This window comes from Podarcis liolepis (assembly GCF_965112155.1).
Source record: "Podarcis liolepis genome assembly, chromosome: 1".
In the NCBI taxonomy this organism is placed as follows: domain Eukaryota; kingdom Metazoa; phylum Chordata; class Lepidosauria; order Squamata; family Lacertidae; genus Podarcis; species Podarcis liolepis.
Window position 1 is genome coordinate 137,142,646 of NC_139554.1, and position 19,921 is coordinate 137,162,566.

General features: G+C 42.7%; 1 protein-coding gene across 8 annotated transcripts in view; it reads left to right on the top strand.

The window, feature by feature from the left end:
• The first annotated feature begins 7,305 nt into the window (after positions 1 to 7,305).
• The window catches only part of IKZF2 (IKAROS family zinc finger 2), a 113,752-nt gene continuing 101,136 nt past the window's right edge, over positions 7,306 to 19,921 (top strand). For 3 of the 8 annotated variants that reach the window (XM_083473858.1, XM_083473862.1, XM_083473864.1), the window contains exons 1-3: positions 7,306 to 7,575; positions 10,380 to 10,428; positions 10,956 to 11,060. In XM_083473858.1, coding sequence (XP_083329984.1) covers positions 10,395 to 10,428; positions 10,956 to 11,060 — 139 coding nt within the window. In that variant the 5' untranslated portion in view covers positions 7,306 to 7,575; positions 10,380 to 10,394. The other 5 variants (XM_083473860.1, XM_083473863.1, XM_083473857.1 and 2 more) reach the window with 3 other exon arrangements.

Consider the following 19,921-nt stretch of genomic DNA (forward strand, 5'->3'; position numbering starts at 1 on the left):
GGAGGGACTCCTGCCTGAATCTCTGGAGAGCCTGCTGGTCCATGTGGAGAATCATAACACTAAGCCAAATAGTCTGTCTTACTATAGGGCTGCTTGCTATCTTCCTATGACCCCTTTCTGCCAACATGATTTTGGTTGGTGAATTCTGGAATTCCAACTGGAAATATTTCTTTTCAGGTCAGGTTAAGAGATATCTTGGACATTTCTGGTGTATGAAAAGATTGAGAAAACTTACAACAGGATAAATATGGCTAGAGGCACATTCCCCATAGGGCCAAATACAATGGAGGGAGTGGACTGGGGAGATACATAAGTTATTCAAGCAATTCAGTCTTGGCCATGTATATTGACTGGGTTCTACAATTGTACAGCAACATTTAAAAATATGCGATGGCTTTCCAATTTCTTAATTTACCATTTTATTTATGTATGTATTTTATTTCTTAACTTTTTATTAAATAAAATTTCTTCAGGTTCTAAAGCTTTGGGGGGGGGGGGAGTCACAGTTTGTCAACAATATTCCTGCTTGAACCATCATGCTGCTGAAGTCAAGAGCAAGTCACGCCCAGCTATAAAGGTTGTCAGTTGTGACAACCAGTATAATTTCCAACATCAGAAATCAGCAGAGGGGATAAACAGACTGAGGGAGGAAGGGGCCTCATATCTCTAAAAACACCATGCAGAAGTCTGGGTTACAAGGATATGAACAAAATATATCAACGGAACAACTAAGATCAGAAAGCTGTTTCGGAAATAAAACAAAAAGAATAATAATAAAACAATGGGTGATTGGATATCATGCTTGGAACATTTGTATTCTAATAATAATTTCATGATTGTGTAAGATAGGTCTTGGAAATCCCAGAACATTGTTACAGAGTGAATCTTATTTTTTAACATAAAAGCAATTTATAGCAGAAATGCTCTACGACAAGAGGGTTTTTTTATATGTTGAGAATCACAGCTAAGCTTTAAAATACCAAAATCAATACATGGTGGATAGCCATCGGCAGCGCATACCATGTTGCCTAATGTGATTTCAGTAATATTGTTACCATGCAACAGGAGAAGACGGTGTGTCTGGATCAGATATGATAGCCACTTACATTCAGAAAGTGCAAACAGCTGTAAAGGATATGTCTCTAGTTGAAAACTTTTTGCAAATTGAGAATTTTAAGCTCCACAATGAAATTCTAATGATAATTCTGATATAGCTGCAATATCTGAAATTTATTTAAGCAAATCTATCATAGAATAACACTGTCCCACTAAGAACTAAAAAAATCTAGATTACTTTTTAATCTTAGCATTACTTTACTTCCTTAGTGGCAAAAATGTGCAATTCCATGGGCAAAAGTAAACCAAATATCAGCAATGGATATGAGAAAGCACAGAAAACACAAATCATGTAAATTGCTTTCACCTTGAAATGGTAAATCTGAAAAAGACTAACAATCGGAATAAAGAGGACCACATTGTAAATATTCTTATGCCAGTTAACTACCAGCAGCTCACGCCACCTTCGGGCTTACTTGAACTGAGTGCCATCTGCAGGGCCAAAACAGGGAAAGGTGTTAATCACCCACAAGCAACACAACTGCATGCATTGTGAACAAATGTCCTAAGGATTTGCTCCTGCTCCACTCCATGCTTCCTTCACCCATTCAATATAGGAAAAAATATAGAAATGTTTATGGTTTTTTAAAATTAATTTTTAGACAGGAGTGGCTGATGTTTGCAGACATAGTAGCCCCTCATGAGTGGATAGAGCCTGCCAAATTACAGACAAATAGATCCAGAGTCCTTTGTGCTGGCCACCTTTCATCTCCCCCCCCCCCCCGAAAGGCAACCATTACTTTTTTCTTTTTTGGAAGAAAAGAATGAAAATTTAAGCCATGGTAGCTCTTTTCCTGCCACATTTCAGAAGGAGAGTTGTAGTGGCTTCCACAGTTTTGGGGTGGCTAAAGTATTCACTTGCCAGTAATCTTCTTTTTAACCTATTAAAATAGTATATGTGAAAGAGGTAGAGCTAGGTAGGAAACCTGCCAAATTTCAGACAAATGGGTCCAGCGGTTTCTGTTTTTTCGTCTTAGGTACCTTTAATGTTGATTTGGGGAAAACAAAAACCGATTTACTTTCTTTCCTGTGGTTTTGTGGGAATAGGGGGGGCAGTAGAAGCATAAAAAGAGAATAAAATTTTGAAAAAACCATCCATGCATGTTTCACCTGTTATTTAATAACGCTTACTGCCAGGACGGTGACAAGGCCTCCCCTGCATCCGGCGGGAGGCGAGGGGTTTCCTAGGCTTGGGGAAACCCTTTTTGGCTTCACCCAGGAAGTGGATTGCAGCTTGCCTGCCTATTTGGCAGATCAGACTGAGCCCGCAGGGTTTTTTAATCCTGGGGCCTAGTCCAGCTAGCCCAGGGGGGCTATTAGTAATTATTTTTTTAAGGGGCAGTAGGCCAAATAGGTTTGGGAACTTCTGATCTAACTGAAGAGTAATAACTAAATAAGCAACTGAAGTTTAAACAGAAGCTGTGTGTTTACTACCTTCTTAGAAGCCTCTAACAAGTTTCAGTATAATTATTAGTTAACTGTTTCCTAAAAGAACTTTATCTCCTGCCAAATCATTTTGTTATACCAACTTAGTTCTGCAAAATAAATCCTTATTTGTTCACCTTTCCGGAGTCTCCAAGTTCCAAAGTTTTACATCATGCAAAAACCATAAGATAATCCATGGTGCTTATAGTGTATGTAGGGTCTATGGAAGGGCGTTTGCCACATTTTGGTGGTAACGGTGGGATCTGCTTCAATGCTTACAGCTCCAATAGTTATGCCAAGTGACAAGACAAGTTATGCCAAGTTTTCTAGCCACACTGTTGCCAACTTTCTTCCTATTATATAGAACAAAGTTTGACAAACCCAAGCAGACTAAACTCAGATTATCATATAGGCAGTACAGTACAGCCTTAAATACTTCCAACAGTGGTCTTCCATTGTACTAGAGGTGAGTGGTTTTCTCCAGAAGTTCTTTAAGGTCTGGTGATGACAGAACTTTTCCAGCCTTATAATCTATGAAGTATTAAGAGCAAGTTTAATATGCAAGCTCATAACAAATATGCAAGCTCATAACAAAAGATATGAACCACTCCTCCATCTAGTGTCACACTAAATGAATCCAATGCTTCACTATGAAAATTAAAATGCAGATTTAAAAGGTTGTGGTTCAGTATTTTTAATAGCTATTTAATAATTTATTTATTTATTAACCAGAGCTGAGGGCAATGAAAGGAGCTGAGAAATGGCTTGAACACAAGTGGAGGAAAACTAGTGAGCGGTCATTATCGAGCCTCCTCAATGACAGTTGCTGTTTCCGTGGTCTCCTCGCTGTGTCATCCGGTGGAGCTTTTTCAGGCACATGGGGCCTTTTAAAGTCTGGCCTGAAGGAGGAGATTGAACCAATGGGGTCCTTCTGTGACATTTTGAGGATAACATCACTTGCTCCCGCAGGTAGCTTGATTCTGCTCTTACAGTATAATCTCAAGAGGTATATAGAATTTAGTACTGGTTTTTGGATGAATTTTGGTTGGTGTGGACATGGACAAGGCACTTGGATTCATGCGGCTGACTGTGTGTGCTGCTGAGACTCTTGTCCCTCATGGCCGATAAGAATATCCATTATTGCAAAAATCAAACGCAACATAACATCAATGCAACCTTTATTATTTCTCCAGGAAAACTTGGCTCCTGGTCATTGTGAAGTATAAAAATTAACAACACGTTTTATTAAAATGCAGCACTTTTTTGCCGTTAAGCGGAATACCCTGCAATAAGTGGATTTTTGATGATTACGGTAACTTTTCAAACAGTCTGCTCATATTGACTGATCATGTGCACAGAACTCTGTACGTACCAGGGCTTCCTCATTCTTTTGTATGCTGTGGGAAATTCCCATACAATTATAGGAAACTTTCTTCTCTCTTAAGACAGAAATGTGGTGATTGGAAAGATAAAAATAACCTTTCGATACTAGCGTCTCTCTCTGTATATCTGCCTATCTAAATGAAATACATCCATTTCCAAGCTGCCAACGGTTTCAATGAAAATAATGATTTATAGTAATAGAAAACAATTATTGCATTGTATAGCATCAACTTAAAAATTAATAAGACAGGCTCAGCAAATATTAAGGAGGCTCATTACTGTCTTTATAGGTATTTTTACTGATACTGCTGCATATAAACATAAAAATGGAATACTTTATAAGGAGTATATAATGTGGGGGTGGCAGAGATTAACGTACAGATTATTAAGGCCTATATAGTTTTACATTGTCTAGTACAGAGAATAAAGTGCAGCCACTGTGGGAATTCATCCAGCCCTGTTTCAGCACCCAAACTGCGGCAGAAGGTGGACTGAAGGAAGTTTAGAGCAGGGAGGAGAGCCTGTAATGTAATCCAAATGCTATTGAACTTCAGCTTCCATCAACTTCAGCCAGCATGGCCAAGAGTTTAGGGATGATGTGACCAGGGGTAGTAATATGGCACCCCAAATGAAGACAAACTTTGGTGCCCCCTTAAGTATTTCTTATTTTCACAATAATTCTTTTTGGTATAGTTGCTTTTTTATGGAACTTCAGCTGTGCAACTTGTGTGGAGAAACCACCCGCACCACTCTATGGGCTTCCTATGAGCTTCAGGCAACACCTTGACCCAGTTAAGGCCCGATCTACATATGTGGCAGAATATGTTATAAAGTATTGAAGTGGATGGTGCCAGTTTCAGGTGAGAGTTGAAAGGTTCTAGCACAATTAGTACCTTCCTCACTGGTTTCCTACTTGCAGACAGTTTTTTTTTAGAAAAACAAAAACAAAAGAACATAGAGCAGCATTTAAAAAATGCATAGGTGTTCCTTGACAGACACGTCTGTGGAGAAAGTGCTATGTGATGATAGAAAGCCTGAAAGCCATGATGATGTATGATCCACCATTAATGTCAAATATTTAATGTTGTTGCATGTCAGCTATCAAATACTGCCAAGTATCAACACTCAAATATCAAATATTGAAATGAGGTATACTTGCACGTCAAAAGTTTAATAAACAAGAGAGCACTCAGAAAATACCTGGATAATATTTGACACTGACGTTCACAAATGAGAATTTCCAGAACAATTTCTGAGAGCATTTCGGTTTTAAAAAGCACTGTATGTGTTCGTCTTTTATGTATTTATATTCATATTCTATCTCATTTCAAATATTCTAAGCAGTTGCATAAATTTACTCATCTCATTTGCATCCTGAGCCTAATTATATTTAATTTAAAGTAAGTCCCCTTGACTTCAGAAGGACATCCTTCCAAATAAGAATATTTAGGATTGTAGCTTTGGCATCAGTCCTGCGAGAAAGGCCTCTGCAGTTTTCTTTTTCTAGACCTGTGTCCAAGGCAAGTTTTGTGATGGCCTATCACAAAATGCAGGTGGCGCTGTAGGTTAAACCACAGAGCCTAGGACTTGCCAATCAGAAGGTAAGTGGTTCGAATCCCTGCGACGGGGTGAGCTCCCGTTGCTCGATCCCTGCTGCTGCCCACCTAGCAGTTCGAAAGCACGTCAAAGTGCAAGTAGATAAAAAGGTACTGCTCTGGCGGGAAGGTAAACGGCGTTTCCGTGCGCTGCTCTGGTTCGCCAGAAGCGGCTCAGTCATGCTGGCCACATGACCCGGACAAATGCCGGCTCCCTTGGCCAATAAAGCGAGATGAGCACCGCAACCCCAGTCATCCGCGACTGGACCTAATGGTCAGGGGTCCCTTTACCACCCAATTACAGTTATCTTAGCTGATCCAAATCTTGAGTTGCGGGATCAATAGTTCTGAAGTAACATAATTTGCTTTAAAATGATTTACATGTCATAGGACGTACAAACTTAGAAGCTGTTGCTCCTACACATGGATCTTCTCCTTACTCTGCTAAGTTAGGCTGAGGCAGTGACTGACCCAGGAGCACACGGTGAGCGTCCTGGCAGAGCGGGGATTTGAATCCTAGTCTCCCAGGTCATAGTTCAACACTCTCTAGTGTACTGTTGATTGTGTATTTTTAAAAATTCACTTTAATGTTTCTTGTCAGCTGCCTTGGAAGGACTTGTAAACAGGATATAATTGTAATGAATAATAATAAATAAGAAGATGCATAATCTCCTAAGTAGGATAAATGGAAGAAAGCTTTTTAAAACTGGTGCTTGCCCTCTGCAATTTTTAAAAATACTTGGATTAATAGTATTTTTCGATAAAGAACTGGAGGCCAAATTAATCCAACAAATTAAAATTGATTAATCTAACCAATATACTCAATTAAATGTTTTAGGCCTAATGAGAATTCCTGTTTCCCAGCAAAGGCAGCTGCTGAAATCCTATGCACATTTCCCCAGGAGTAAGCCCAATTTAACACAAAGGGGCTGATTTCTGAGGAGACGCGCTCTGACGACTGATGCACAGCAACTACAAATGCACCCATTTTCCCCATTTTTATTGCCAGTTACCACTTGAGCAGCATAAGTACTAAAAGGAGGGTGCCTCTGAGATTGAGCAGCGTAGTGCAGTGGTTGGAGCGCTGGATGAGGAAGCTGGGAGACCAGGGCTTGAATCCCTGCTCTGCTGTGCAACTCACTGGGCTGCCTTGCCAGTCCCTGCCTTTCAGCCCAACCTACCTCTCAGGGTTGTTGTGGGGATTAAATGAGGAGGTGAAAAACTATGTATACCAACTTGAACTCCTTGGAGGAAAAGGTGGGATATAAATGCATAAAATAAAAAAAAATAAAAATACCCCCCCCATCATGAGATGCTGGGTTTTCCATGCAACACACACACAACCAATTTGCTTGCTTCTTTCTTTGTTTACTTCCTAGAATCAGCTGGAGGGGGGGGAAACCTTGCTCAAAAATAGGAGGCACCTGTCTCCGTCGCCCTGCTAAGCAGGAAGGAAGCGAAAGACCCGGCAACTTTTATCCCGGCGCTGCTCTTGCTTTCCTCCTGGAGGCCGCTCTCTTCCCGGCGCGCCTGGCCAAGGAGGCACCTCGGGGTGCCGCGGAGAGGCAGCCTGGCCGAGGCAGCAGCTGAGCGCTTGTCCTGCAATCGATTGCCGAGTCTGCTGAGCGGCTCCGCGGAGCCCCGGCGACGCGCCCGCCCGCCCGCCCGCCAGACCTCGCGCTCCGCCTCCGCCCTCGCCGGCGCCTGGCGAGAGATGCGCGCCGGGAGGCTGCGTGCTGCGCCTGTGCGCGCCTGAGCTCCCGGGATCGGTTTCTCGGGGTTTGACCAGCTGTCCCAGGCTAACCCTGCTCTCCGAAGATGGAGGAAGTAAAAAAAAAAAGCCATGCAGGATTACCCTTAGCTACAGATCCACTGCCTTAGTTTCCATAACCAACTGCGGCGCGCAAACATAGGAGCGTTACGCGCAGGAGGAGAGGAGAAAAGGAAAGGGAAGAAAGGGAGGGAGGGGGAAAGGGGGGGGGGCTTAAAGAAGCTCATTAACAAAACAAACAAACAAGGGTGATGGAACTGATTTGCAACATGCTCTGCTGCTGAGGTAAATCTTTGCTGGGGGTGCTTATTTTGGTGGGGGGGGGGCAAGAGCAGCTCTGCAAAATCTGTGTGCAAAACGCGACCTCTGTCTCCTGTGCATCTTGTGTGTGTCTGTGTGTGTCTGTGTTTGGCAAGGCGAGGGGGAGCGGGCCGGAAAGGAGAGGAAGGTCTGTCAGAGCAACGCGTAATAATGGAGCATCTCCGGAGCCCGGGAGTCAAATGACTTGTTGCTGTTTTTACCCGCTCCTCGCCCCCCCCCCCCGCAAATATTTATAGTGGTGCAGGAAGGCGAAGAGGACTGTATGATGATGATTTTTCAAAACATTCTTCTTCAGTGTAGATCGAGCGATTCAAGAGACCACAAAGGCAATATCTATTAAGGCATAAGTCAGGGTTTTTTTTTTTTGTTTTTTTTAAAAAGCAAGGAATCTGCTTTCTTGGGTGCTCAATTGATTAGTCAGTCCTCCCCCCCCCCCGCCCTCATTCTTTGAAACTGACAGGGGCTTGTCACCGTTTGCAACTGTCTCCCATGCAAGATGCATGCAAGGAAACCCACGATTAAAGATTTCTCTGAACGCAAACGCAGGGTTTTTATGGCATGGCACACATTGCATTTGAAAACGCAGGGCTTAAATTACTTTGACAGGTTCTGCTATGGACTCGGGAAGGAGCACAGAGAGAGAGATGAAATTAAGATCTCTTTATTTCGCCCAGGGCCAAAAAACAGTTCTTGTGAAGCTGGCCTTGGTTTCTTGCTGCTTGGTTCCCTTTCCCTTTTAAAACTCCCTGATCCACGCCTTCCAAGCACCCCCTTTCTTTTCCTCCAAGATCCCCCCCCCCCCATTCTTAAGGAACCGGTGGATCAAGTTTTCTCTCGTCTAGTTAATCGCATTGCTTGTCGCTTTGGCTGACCTCTCTCTCTCTCCTTTTTGTTCTTCATCTTTCCTGAAAGTACGTGCCATTCCAACAAGACCATCCTGGGGAAGGGGGAGGAAAGAAGGTGGGTGGGGAGGACAGAGAGGGAGAGAGAGAGGCGCTCCTTCCTCCTTCCTTCTGCTTTGTTTCCCCACCGATCCATTTGCTCTGAATGTGACCTACCTGTAAGTTTTCTTCCTCTTCCCTTGAACTCTGGAGGCGGGGAGGCGAGAGGGAGGGGGAAGAAGAAGAAGAGGAGGAGGAGGAGGAGAAGGGGCTGGATTATTTCAAAACGCTTCCCCATCTTGCCTATACCTCCAGTGCACCATAATCCCCTCTGTCTCTTCGCTCTTGGCAGGGAGGAGGGGTTAGAAGCTGCCACCAGAAGCCAGAAATGGTGAACAAACTTTTATTTTAATCATAGAACTTTTTCTCTCTCTCCTCCCCCACCCTGTATATTTCCTTTCCTTTCTTCCCATCTCATTGCCTGGGATAGTATCTCACCACCCCACCAAAAGCTTGTTGTTTTCAGACAACTCCCCCCCCCCCCAGCCCTTGTTACCGAGTGTGTTACCTGCAGGAAAGGGAAGATAAGGTAATTTTGAAGAGGCAGGAGGGCAGGGCTCTTCCGCTCAAGCGTTTAGAGCTCGTGTGTTATATTTATTATCATTATTATTAAAGGCATGTAGGCAGGCATCAGTTGGATGGCAGCTTCGCCTGTTGAAATGTAAGCGTTATGTATACTGAGTGTCTTAGGAATTTGATCTGCAGTTTGCAGAGTGGGGGAAGAAGGCAGAGAAAAGTGTATATCTTATTTATTTATTTAAAAAAGAAGAGGGGGATGAGGTGAAGGGAAGTGGTTTAGGAGACAAGAAATGAAGCTGCCTGTTTTCCAGTAAGTAATGGAGAAATTCCAGGAGCTGGGTCTAAATATACTTGGCGATCAATACAGAAATGGCTCATTGTGAATAATTTAACTGCTTGGTGTAGCAGGAGTTTTGAAACTAAAGGCAAAAGGGAGCTGGGGACTGAGAGGAAAAATTGAAACTCTTCTTTTGCCATTATTTCAACACACCCCCTTCATTTTAAAGTTTCCTCTTAAAATGATATGGTGATGATGACCAACCTTTTCATTTCATTTTATTTTTAATCAAGTCTTGAGCTAGTGGGCGTCATCTAATACAGTGACTTAGGTTTCTGGAAAGTAATAGCTTGTTCTCTGCTAGTAAAGTGCTTCAAGAAACTTTTTGAGATTACTACAGTATAAGAGCATGTGGTCTGAAAGTATTTTGGAAGGGGCTCCAGGGTTGGCTAGAATAGATAAGTTAGAATGAACTGGACCCTGGGTAAAATAGTTGCTGCAACTTGGCTTTTAAAAAGTATGGACTCACCTACTTGTTCTGAAGCCGAAGACACCACGGAACAACTGCGGTGCAGGAAACCTTGCGGTGCCGGCATCCCACAAGACGTTCAGCTCAGTATCCCAAAGTTCTCACTTGGCAGTTAAGCCCCCCCGAGTTCAGTCAGACTTACTAGCAAGTGCACTGTGGACTGAAGATTAGGAGGCTGTTTACTGATAAAGCATTGGCATCTTCGTTGAAATACACCCGACACAAACAGGACTTCTTTAGAAACAGGGAAACCGTGATTCAGGTGTGTGTCTGCTTCCCTCCCACTTTCTTTCTTCTGCACAGGGTTATTTCTGGCATTTAAAGTTTTCTACCTGCCTCAACACTTGGATGCCTGCAGGAGGATCCTAGGCAGAGACACTTGTGCTGCTCAAACACTGATTAAATTAATAGCAGCAGAAAATGGGCAAATGGCTTAGGAGCCCATATGTTTAATAACTGACAGAGCGAGGGCAACTTTGACAGTGTACTTTTTGCCTTGCAGCACTGCACTTTGACTATGGAAGCAGAGGCTACTGATGGATACATGCCATGTAAGTATTGCTTTTATTTTCTTTTGTGCCTTTTGCTGCTTAGGGGCCACAATGTTCTTTGTCGTCTTATTGAATTCATTATTTTAAGGCAACATGGGTTGGGCGACTCTTAATACTAAATACAGTATTGGGCACTTCAGTGTAACTGCATATATGCTTTGGATCTGTGCATTGAAGGGAAGCAGGGTGGGCTGTAACTTTTTCATGTTTGTACTCCATATGTTTTTAATGCTTCCCTGTGGGATGACATATTCTGCTTTTAAAATTATACATACTATGCAAAGTCAAGTAACTGAGTATGACATGAAAAGGGGTGAGCGTACAGAGTGATATCTGTCCCAGAGCAGCAGCTAATATATTTTGCCGCAGAAAATGACCCTTCCTAAGCTGTGGAAGAATCTAATCATGCTGGGAACTGAGCTTTCAAATATAATCTCCCCTCCCCTTCGCAAGCACATGTTCTTACTTGAACACAAATGTCAATTTTCCTCTGTGAAACTGATAGAAGGTTTTCTTCTATGGAATAGGTGACAATGAACTTTCGCCCGAAAGGGATCACTCCAATATGGCAATTGACCTCACCTCAAGCACACCCAATGGGCAGCATACCTCACCAAGTCACATGACAAGCAGTAAGTCACCTTTCATACAGCTTTTGCCTAGCAGGTTTATCAATCTTGTTCGATCCGCGTAGTTTGCAAATGCAAGAAGAGAGGACAGGACAGATCTGCTGTAGTTCATGCTGATGTCTTGTCTAAATCTGAGCTTGATTGCCAGTCTCAGTTATCCCAGGATGGCGGGGGGGGGGGGCGCTAGTACTTATCTGAACCAGGTAGGAAAAATCGAGGCTTTGCTAGTTTCTTTTGTGATCGAAACAGTTTTTAGGCATGATTCCAAAGCAAAGGCAAAATGAAGACAAAGAGCCAAGAATATTCTAAAGCTATATTCAGTGAGCTGAATGACTGAAGGCTTGACAAACCCCCAACCCTATTCTCTGTGGCTCTTCTGTCTTCCTCTCACTGCCTCTGAATTGGTATTATTTGTAATAGCTTTCTAATTGTTGAACCACTTTAAACTTTTTAACTTAGACACATGCTTCATACACACTATGCCTTTAAAGCACATTGGAAGCACGTTTCCCTCTGCCCTCAAAGAATTCTGGGCGCTGTAGTTTATTAAGAGCTGCTGGGAATTGTAATTCTCTGAGGGGTAAACTGCTGTGCCCATAATTCTTTGAGGGAAATAATGTGTTTCAAGTTTGCGAACACTCCATACCTTTAGAGTATTAAGTATCCACTGGATGTAATTGCATGAGATGATTTTATTTTTTTAAGGATTGTAGGTTGCTTTTGATGTTGATTGGAATGTCTTAATGGACCTCTTAAACTGAGAAACTTGAATTTACAACTTTGTTTTCCATCTGCCCACTCTTACTGTGCATTTGCTTGGGGATTCCTGCAAAGTGGATTTTTAATTTTTGCAAATAATGCTCTGCTAGGAAGGTGAAGCTTTAAAAATGAACCTTTTGTAATAATAAAGTATGATCTTCATATCACTCCTGGCTGAGAGGAAGGTGTTACACTCAGGCTTTTCTCCTGTCCTCCGGGAGGTTATGAGTAAAACACAGGTTTTATGAGCCTTTTAAATTGAGAGTTACTATGAAATATCCAATTATTATATATACGTTGCAAAAGAATACGATTGCTAGTACTCTGAACTGAACTTTATATGGTAGCTTCTCATAATTCAGACATTTAGACATTTCCAAACCTGTGGAATTAGAGTTCAGATATGCATTTTATTGAGCTATGAAACTTTACTGCTCACTTCCTTCATTTTTTTTCTTTCTTTTTTATCAATGATGAGAAAGAAAACTCCTGTTTTATTATGTCAACAGGAATGCTTGCCCAAATTAGGCTGCAGTTCAGTGAACACTTACTTGGGAGTAAGGTTCACTGAACTCAGTGAGACTACCTTCTGAGTAGGCATGCAGAAGAGAAGAGTACACTTTTAATTGTTGGGTGAAAATGAACATATTGAAATTGGGCAGTTGCTCTTTCTTAGAATGTTATCATCTAAATTCAACTGTTACCCTGTGCCACCCTGTTAACCCAAACCAGCAAGTACAATGCATAATTTTGTCTAGATTTAAAATAGATGGCTGTTCCAGGATGGTGGATTGCGGGGGGGTGGGGGGTGGGATAGATCTTTGTGCCTCTGACTTGGCCTGTGAATACAGACCCAATTCTGTTGCCAAGCACCAGGGCTTTTGCCTGAGTACAGAGGACTTGGGGTTTGAACCTCAAAGCAGTTTATTCTGAGACCTTCACTAGAATCTTCCACTGATCCCAGGTGCCCCAGCCACCTGCACCAGGGATCCCGTTGCCAGTGTGGAACATGCAGAGGGTGCTGTGCGCACAGCAGCACCACAGATCTTTTGAATTCCCACGCCTGCATTTTCACTAGCATTGGCACCAGGGGCTCAGTTTATGCGGCAGGGGAAAGGCCAGGGGGATGGAGTTCAGGAGGGGCCATTGAAGTGGAGCATACCTGAGTTGTTGCCTCCTGTGATCAGGAGATAGAAAGGGCCACCAGTTTCTAAAGCTCTGAGCATTTGTAACTTCTTCAGGTTTATCAACAGCAATTTGTGTCCATGGATTGGTGTTCTGATGAAAGAAGCATATTTGTGTGTGAGAGTGTGTATTGGTGTGTGTCTATGTGCACACGTGCACAGTACACCAGTTCTTCTCTGTGGGAGTGGATAGCCCCAAAATGTGTGGGGAGGGCTTCCTATGTGGTTTTAATTAAATCTCCTGTCATTTATTTTATGAAAAATCTTTAGATGAGGTGCTTGGTACATTGAAATACATTTTGAGTCAAGTTTTTAAGCAGTGGTGACAGAACAGTTCCTGTTTATTTTGCAATAAAATAAAATAAAAATTGTTTGAACCTATGGACTTTGTTACTTATTTTTGGTAAGATGCCCTGGATAGCTCAGCTGGTTAGAGTGTGGTGCTGATAACACCAAGGTTGCAGTTCGATCCCCATGTGGGACAGCTGCATATTCCTGCACTGCAGGGGGTTGGACTAGATGATCCTCAGAGCCCCTTCCAACTCTACAATTCTGTGAATCTATGTTAAAACCAGCTAGGTGGAAGGGCTTGTCAGATCCCTAAAAATCTGTTCCATCTGAAGCAAGGTCTCCAGAGACTCCTTCAACTGGCTTCTTTGCTGCTGCTATTTTTGTTTTCTCAACTTCATATTTAGAAATGAATTGTTTGAAATTCTACCCTACTTTCTCCCAAAATATGTTTAAAACAAAATATAATAGCATGTAAAACTATCAAGACACGAGAAGACAGGATGCTTGCTGAGTGCATTCTGATGCATGATACATTGATACAACGATACATTCTGATACATTGTGTCGCTGGCAGGACTGGACGATATGTGGTTTTCAACACTGTGATATATATCCAGCTAAACATCACAATATATCGATTTATCACAATGTCTGAAATAAGGATGGAGCTACGTGGAGGCACTGGCTGGCTTCACAGTTTTTCTTTCATCATGATTTTTGCATAACACACCCACACACCTCATCATCAGGCCAAAAATTATGAAACTGAGATCATGATATGGACTTCAAACTGGTTTTGGATTCTATATCTGTATATTTGCCCAGCCCTAGATTCTGGAATCTGGACCTAGGCAACAGGCAATGGAGTGCTATAGTGGTGGGGTTAAAACTTTCTCAGACATTCATATTCGGATCATTAGGCTCACCTGGTCTGGATGGGCTTATGGGTTTTGGGCTGTTTCCTGTGCAGCATTTCATGCACCTGAAGGCAACAGAAACTTCTTTGTGCTTGTTGCGTTTCTGACCTGTCTTGGCAACTTAGTCCTGTGCTGAAAGGCTGTCTCAGGCTGGTGTGTTGCATTAATACAAGAGTTGCCAAACATTTTGGATTGAACGGTTGGGGTGGATTTGAATTTTGAGAGAGTTCCGGGGGCACCAGTCACAAAATGGCTGCCATGGTGGGGGTGTTGGCATAACAGCCATGATGAAGCTTTGCCCATGATTATATTTACATGTGGGAAAAGTTCTAACCTTTTGAATTTCTGCCTAGAAAATAATTGCATCAAGGAGGGGGGAATCCAGCAACTCTTGAGGAATCCAGAGATTCCTATTGGCTGGTGTCCAAACGAATCACTCATCAATCACCCCGGGAGCAGCCTGGCTTGCTCATTTCACAGAAATCACTTAGGAAGGTTCCTGCACATTTTGCTTCATGACTTCTTTCCAGGAGGGCTGGAGACTTCCTTTGGGGAAAAAATGAAAGTTCAGAGTCTGGGAGCCCTACTTGGGGTCCTGCACTAATGTGTGTGGGACTGATAGCTTAATTTTTTAGAGCTGTTTTTCCTTATCTAATGCCCACCCCCACCCTGAATTCAACAGTATTGATTCTGTTACTCTTCTGGGACTTATTCCTCCAAAGAAGAATAGAAGCTTTTCCACTGTGGCTTTCCTGAACAGATCAATTTAGGACTACACCCCTTGCCTTAGTCTGGCTGGATTTGTATCCAGTTGAAACAAGGAAGAAGCCCATAACAGGCAATTTTCTTGGCTTTTTTGTGTACCGTAAACAGTGTGTGTACCAGACAGGAGAGAGAAACAACCGCTTTCGAAACAAGCCACTCTCACCCAACTCTAGTAAAATTACATGCTTGGGAGAGAGGGTTTTTTCCCTTCATATTTATTAGCCTGTGGCAATTCCAGGTGAGTAAGACTTGGCTAAACTACTAATGATTTCAGGTTTGCTTCCAAAAGGTTGCAGGTCAAATATTTTTGGCACATGTTGCGTACGTGTCAGTTTCATCTTTTCATTACCACATCTATAATTACATATAGCATACATAGATTATAGATGAAGCCAAGAGCTCCTCTTTTATAAAGAGAGCAGTGATATTTGCAACATGAGATTGTGTCTGCTAACTAACAATGTTATATATACTGTGCAATATGTGTCTCCGAGAGAGAAAGAGAAAAATACTGTGTATTCTTTGGTGGATGATCAATTTGAATACCATCTTGAAAGTTTTATAAGTGAGTGCTGAGAAACAAATTTAGTGAATAGGCACTTTTATCCAGCTTCAAGCCCTCATGGCAGTGTGAGCCACTGTGATGTTGCCAAAGGGTTTTGGGGCACATTCTCTGCTTCTGAGGGGAACCAGCCATGCTCAAACATGAAGGTTTGGCACTCTCCTGTTTGCATGGCAGGTGTGCTAGGCAGCGGCCTAGCCTGCCTCTGTAATTGAGCTCTCCTTGCCCTAGACCAGGCATAGGCAAACTCGGCCCTCCAGATGTTTTGGGACAACAACTCCCATCATCCCTAGCAGGACCAGGGATGATGAGAATTGTAGGCTCAAAACATCTGGAGGGCCGCGTTTGTCTATGCCTGCCCTGGACCCATACTGCTATCCCAAAAGTATCCCTTATGCCCTGTACCCAAGGGGAAGGGCTGGTGAGACTGTTGCTCACCCATGTGATTTATCCATTTAAGAGAATTCTAGGCTGCCTTTTTAAACTTTTATTATTAAGATGTAGAAAGGACAATGGCATTAGTAAGTTGCAATAAAATAACTCTGAATGTACTTAAGGGGAAAAAACACCAGTCACTGGAATGGTGAGAACAAAGCGGTGAGGGAGTCACAAGGCAATGAATGAAATGGGGGGACGTTGTCTTGTTAATCCGGGTCGGGTGTAGCAGGGCATGGTTTGGGCCGACCAGACAAAGTCATATGTCATTGGTTGCCAAATGAAGTCATACTTCACAGGGATAAGTGGCTTCATATGTTGCTTTTCCATAGCCTTCAAGTGGCAACAAATTCCATTAGTTTAGCAGTCCCCTTCAGAACCTTAAGATGATGGGTAAATTTTTCAAATGCAGCTCGGAACAAAGCTTCCCAGCTGCTCATGGTAACATCAGAAACGTGCTTCTATCCCTGTGTTCCTGTCAGTCTAGTTGCAACTAAAAGGAAAAATACCAAAGGTAATTTTGCAGAGGGAGGTTGGTGTTAATTCCTGATAAAATTGTGAGAAGAAAGAATTTGGGGTCTAGGACCAGTGAATGCTGATTCCAATTCCCTTAAGAATTTGTGCCCAGGAAGTAGCCACTAGGAGACTGCCTTTTAAGTAACTTCAGGAAGTGGGTGTAAGGCTGTAACACACGCCAAGTGAAGGGAGAAGGCATTATTAAAACACTGAATAATAATAGTCCCTCGCATTCTGCCATTCATGCATCCATTAAGCCTGCCAGTGGTGCACTGTAGAAGATTCACCATATTGACTGAGCTGCTGTGCAATGCTGGTGTAACAGGAGGGCACTGTTTGTGTGGTGCTTGTGTCCTGTGCCCACCACACCCCACACCCCACCCCCAGTTGCACCAATAAGCTATTTTTTATTTGGGGTGATTTTGGATGCTTTTGTATATATTCTGTGTGCTTAGTGTAAGCAGCAAGCTTATGCTCTTTCAGCCTCCAAAGCGAGAAATACAAGTCACAAGTATAGAGTCACTTGTCCTATTTTCCTCAGAAAGAAATCACAGAGGTTGTCAAAATTATTATTTTTAAAACACATAGAGTTTATTTTTGACAGACTATATCTTAGTTCCCTCTCACCAGGTAGCAGTGATGTTATCTCTGTGGTATCCAATATGGTACTTTACACGCAAATCCACAGATAGATGTACATGTCTGGAACGTCACCCTTGGAAGCAACTAAACTGGCAGGATGGTGGAGAGGAGGGTTGTGACACAATGGCAGGTATTCCTGAATGAGACTGGTCCACTGCAATCTGTGTTCCGATCAGGTTTTGGAACTGAATTAGCCATGGGCGCCTTGATGGATGACCTTCATTGTGAGAGAGACGAGGGAGTGTGACCCTGTTACTTCTGCTCAGTCGCTCTGTGGCTCTCAGTACCGTGGTCTCCTTTTGGACGGACTCTGTGGGATGGATGTCAAAGGCACTGTGTTGCAGTGGCTTCATTCCGTTTGGTTTAAGGAGCCATTTGGTGCCTAGCTCGTATATCTGAGTTTCTAACACTGCCATTGAGAGTAGACAGTAGGAGGTTTGGAGCAATGTTTCTTAAGCTTAGAGAAGATTGTTCACCCTCCCTCATGTTGTAAATGATGACTGTATTTTATTATGGGAAAGAATGTTTTCCCAGGTTAGATTAGTTTGTGACTAGAGCAGCTTGTGACTTGTCTTGGTGATTTTGGGTCAGTTGATGCTCTTTGCTTCGCTGTAGCAGTTATCAGGTGTACCGGTTCCCCTCTTGGTGCATTGGCCTAGTTCTCATTGAGGTGCTGAACGTGGATCTGGGCTGTACCACTTCAAAGTGCAGGTGGAGAGTCACATGACTGAATGGTCCTCCACATCAAAATCCCCAGTGCATAGAAAACTTAGTGCCCCTTAACATACTATTTTCCCATGTGCAGGGAATGTTTTGGAATGGAAGAGAGTGTAGTCATGTGAGCTTCCACCTGTCATCTAAAGTGGTACAGTCCAGACACAAGCTCTCCGCTTCAGTGGCCTCAACTAATGCCATTTCATCTGTTTTCATCTGGGGTCCTGCCTTTTTGGAACATGTTGGCTTTAAACAGACTTCATCCATTCCAACTTTGGAAAAATAATTAAATATCTAAATCCTTTCCCGGCCTTTAGTTAACTGCACAATAATATAACAAAGCTATTTTTATTTGGTGCGTACTGTGGGTCTTAACAGCCATGATCCATTTTTTCCAATCTATTGCCCATCTTTCCTATTTTATTTGTCACTTTGTTTAATATTGACAACTTTAATTGATTGTAAATGTCTGTTTGCAAACTTTAATTAGTTATAAGCTATGTTTGCATGTGTACTATGAATCCTCTATTTTATTGCAAAACATATTGGATAATGTTGATTGAAAGATTAAAATGCCAGGGTACTGTTAGATTTTGTATGAACTATAAAATATCTATAATGGAATAAGTATATTGCAAGGTTGTTCTGATCAATTTGGACAAAATCTCTCTCTCTCTCTCTCTCTCTCTCTCTCTCTATATATATATATATAAATGTTTTTTTCTAGAACTGAGCTGAAGTGTTCAGTTCTGATTTCTGAAAAAAGAAATAATGGCAAGGAAAGCAAAGGAGTGGGGGTTGGAGGACGGAAGACTGAAAAACCCCAAAACCGTTGGAGGGTGGGTGGGGGAAGATGTAGCGTAAGTCTATGTGGTGGCAGTGGTTTTAAAATTTGGTTCTTCAAATCTAGAAGCTCTGTCACCCCTTGAAGCAGCAAAACTGCAACCCTCAGCCCAGCAGACTTGCCATTTTCCTTGTGCTTCTATCAGTGACACAACGTCAGGCTGTAGCATCATCCCAGTGACATTCTTTAATGGGGAAACAGAAATGATTGCACAGTGCAACTGCCACGCTTCATTCACATGTAAGCCTGAGCCAAATCATAGCTTTGCTTCTGGTAGCTGGAGCTTTGGGAGAAGGAAGCGGCTGTGATTTTTGCTCCTGGTGCCAGTGTGGTTGCTCGTTCATGCTAAACCATAGTTTCACTCACCCACACCTGCAGAGTACACAGGGCCCCGACTCCAGCTCTGCAGGTAGCCTTCACGTCCACAGGGGAAAGGCACTTGCAATAACTGAGAACCGTTCAGGTCTTACCTCCCTTCAGGCAACACCTCTGGTTTATTATTATTATTATTAGAACTGTAGTGGTGCCTCCACTCTAAATGGTTGAAACTCAGAATACAGTAATGCTGATCCAGGGGGGAAATCATTGCGATTTAACAGCAGTTTGAAGTTTCCAGTGCAGGATTTTGAAAACAGAGAAGAGGAAATACTTGGTAGGGTGGGGGGAGGATGAAGAACTGTGAATTAAAGTGCCATTCTGGACCACCATCTTTCTACTTTCTAACTTCTGAGAGCCAGCAGGTTGTTTTACAGATGCTCCAGTGCTGTGTCTGGTGGCTTTCTCCATATGGCAAACACATGCCGTGGCTCTCCACTGTTGATTTCCTTTATGCTACTTGTTTGTGGGTGTTTTGCAGGAGTGTGGCGAAAATGACCTTATTTTGCATTGTGAGTCCCTGTGTTGGAACTGCTTGCCTTCTGGAGTCAGCCGGCACATGGAAGGTTTTGGAGAAGCTTCTGTGTGGTTGCTGTAATCTGGCCATTGGCTATCAACTTCCATGAGATAATCCTTACATGCTTTCCAGCAGTTCTCCTGCAGAAACAAAGAATAAAGGTTTGGGGCTCCCTCTGCTTTTTTTAAAAAAGAAAAATGCTGAAATTTAACATTTCTTTAAACTGAGCTAGGCCATGGTCCAGACCAGCACAGTAGCAACTGGTGGCAGGTCTCCAAGGTCTCAGTCCTCCCCAGCTGTGGCACCTGAGATCCTGCAACCGGAGTGTGGGCTTTTTGCAGGC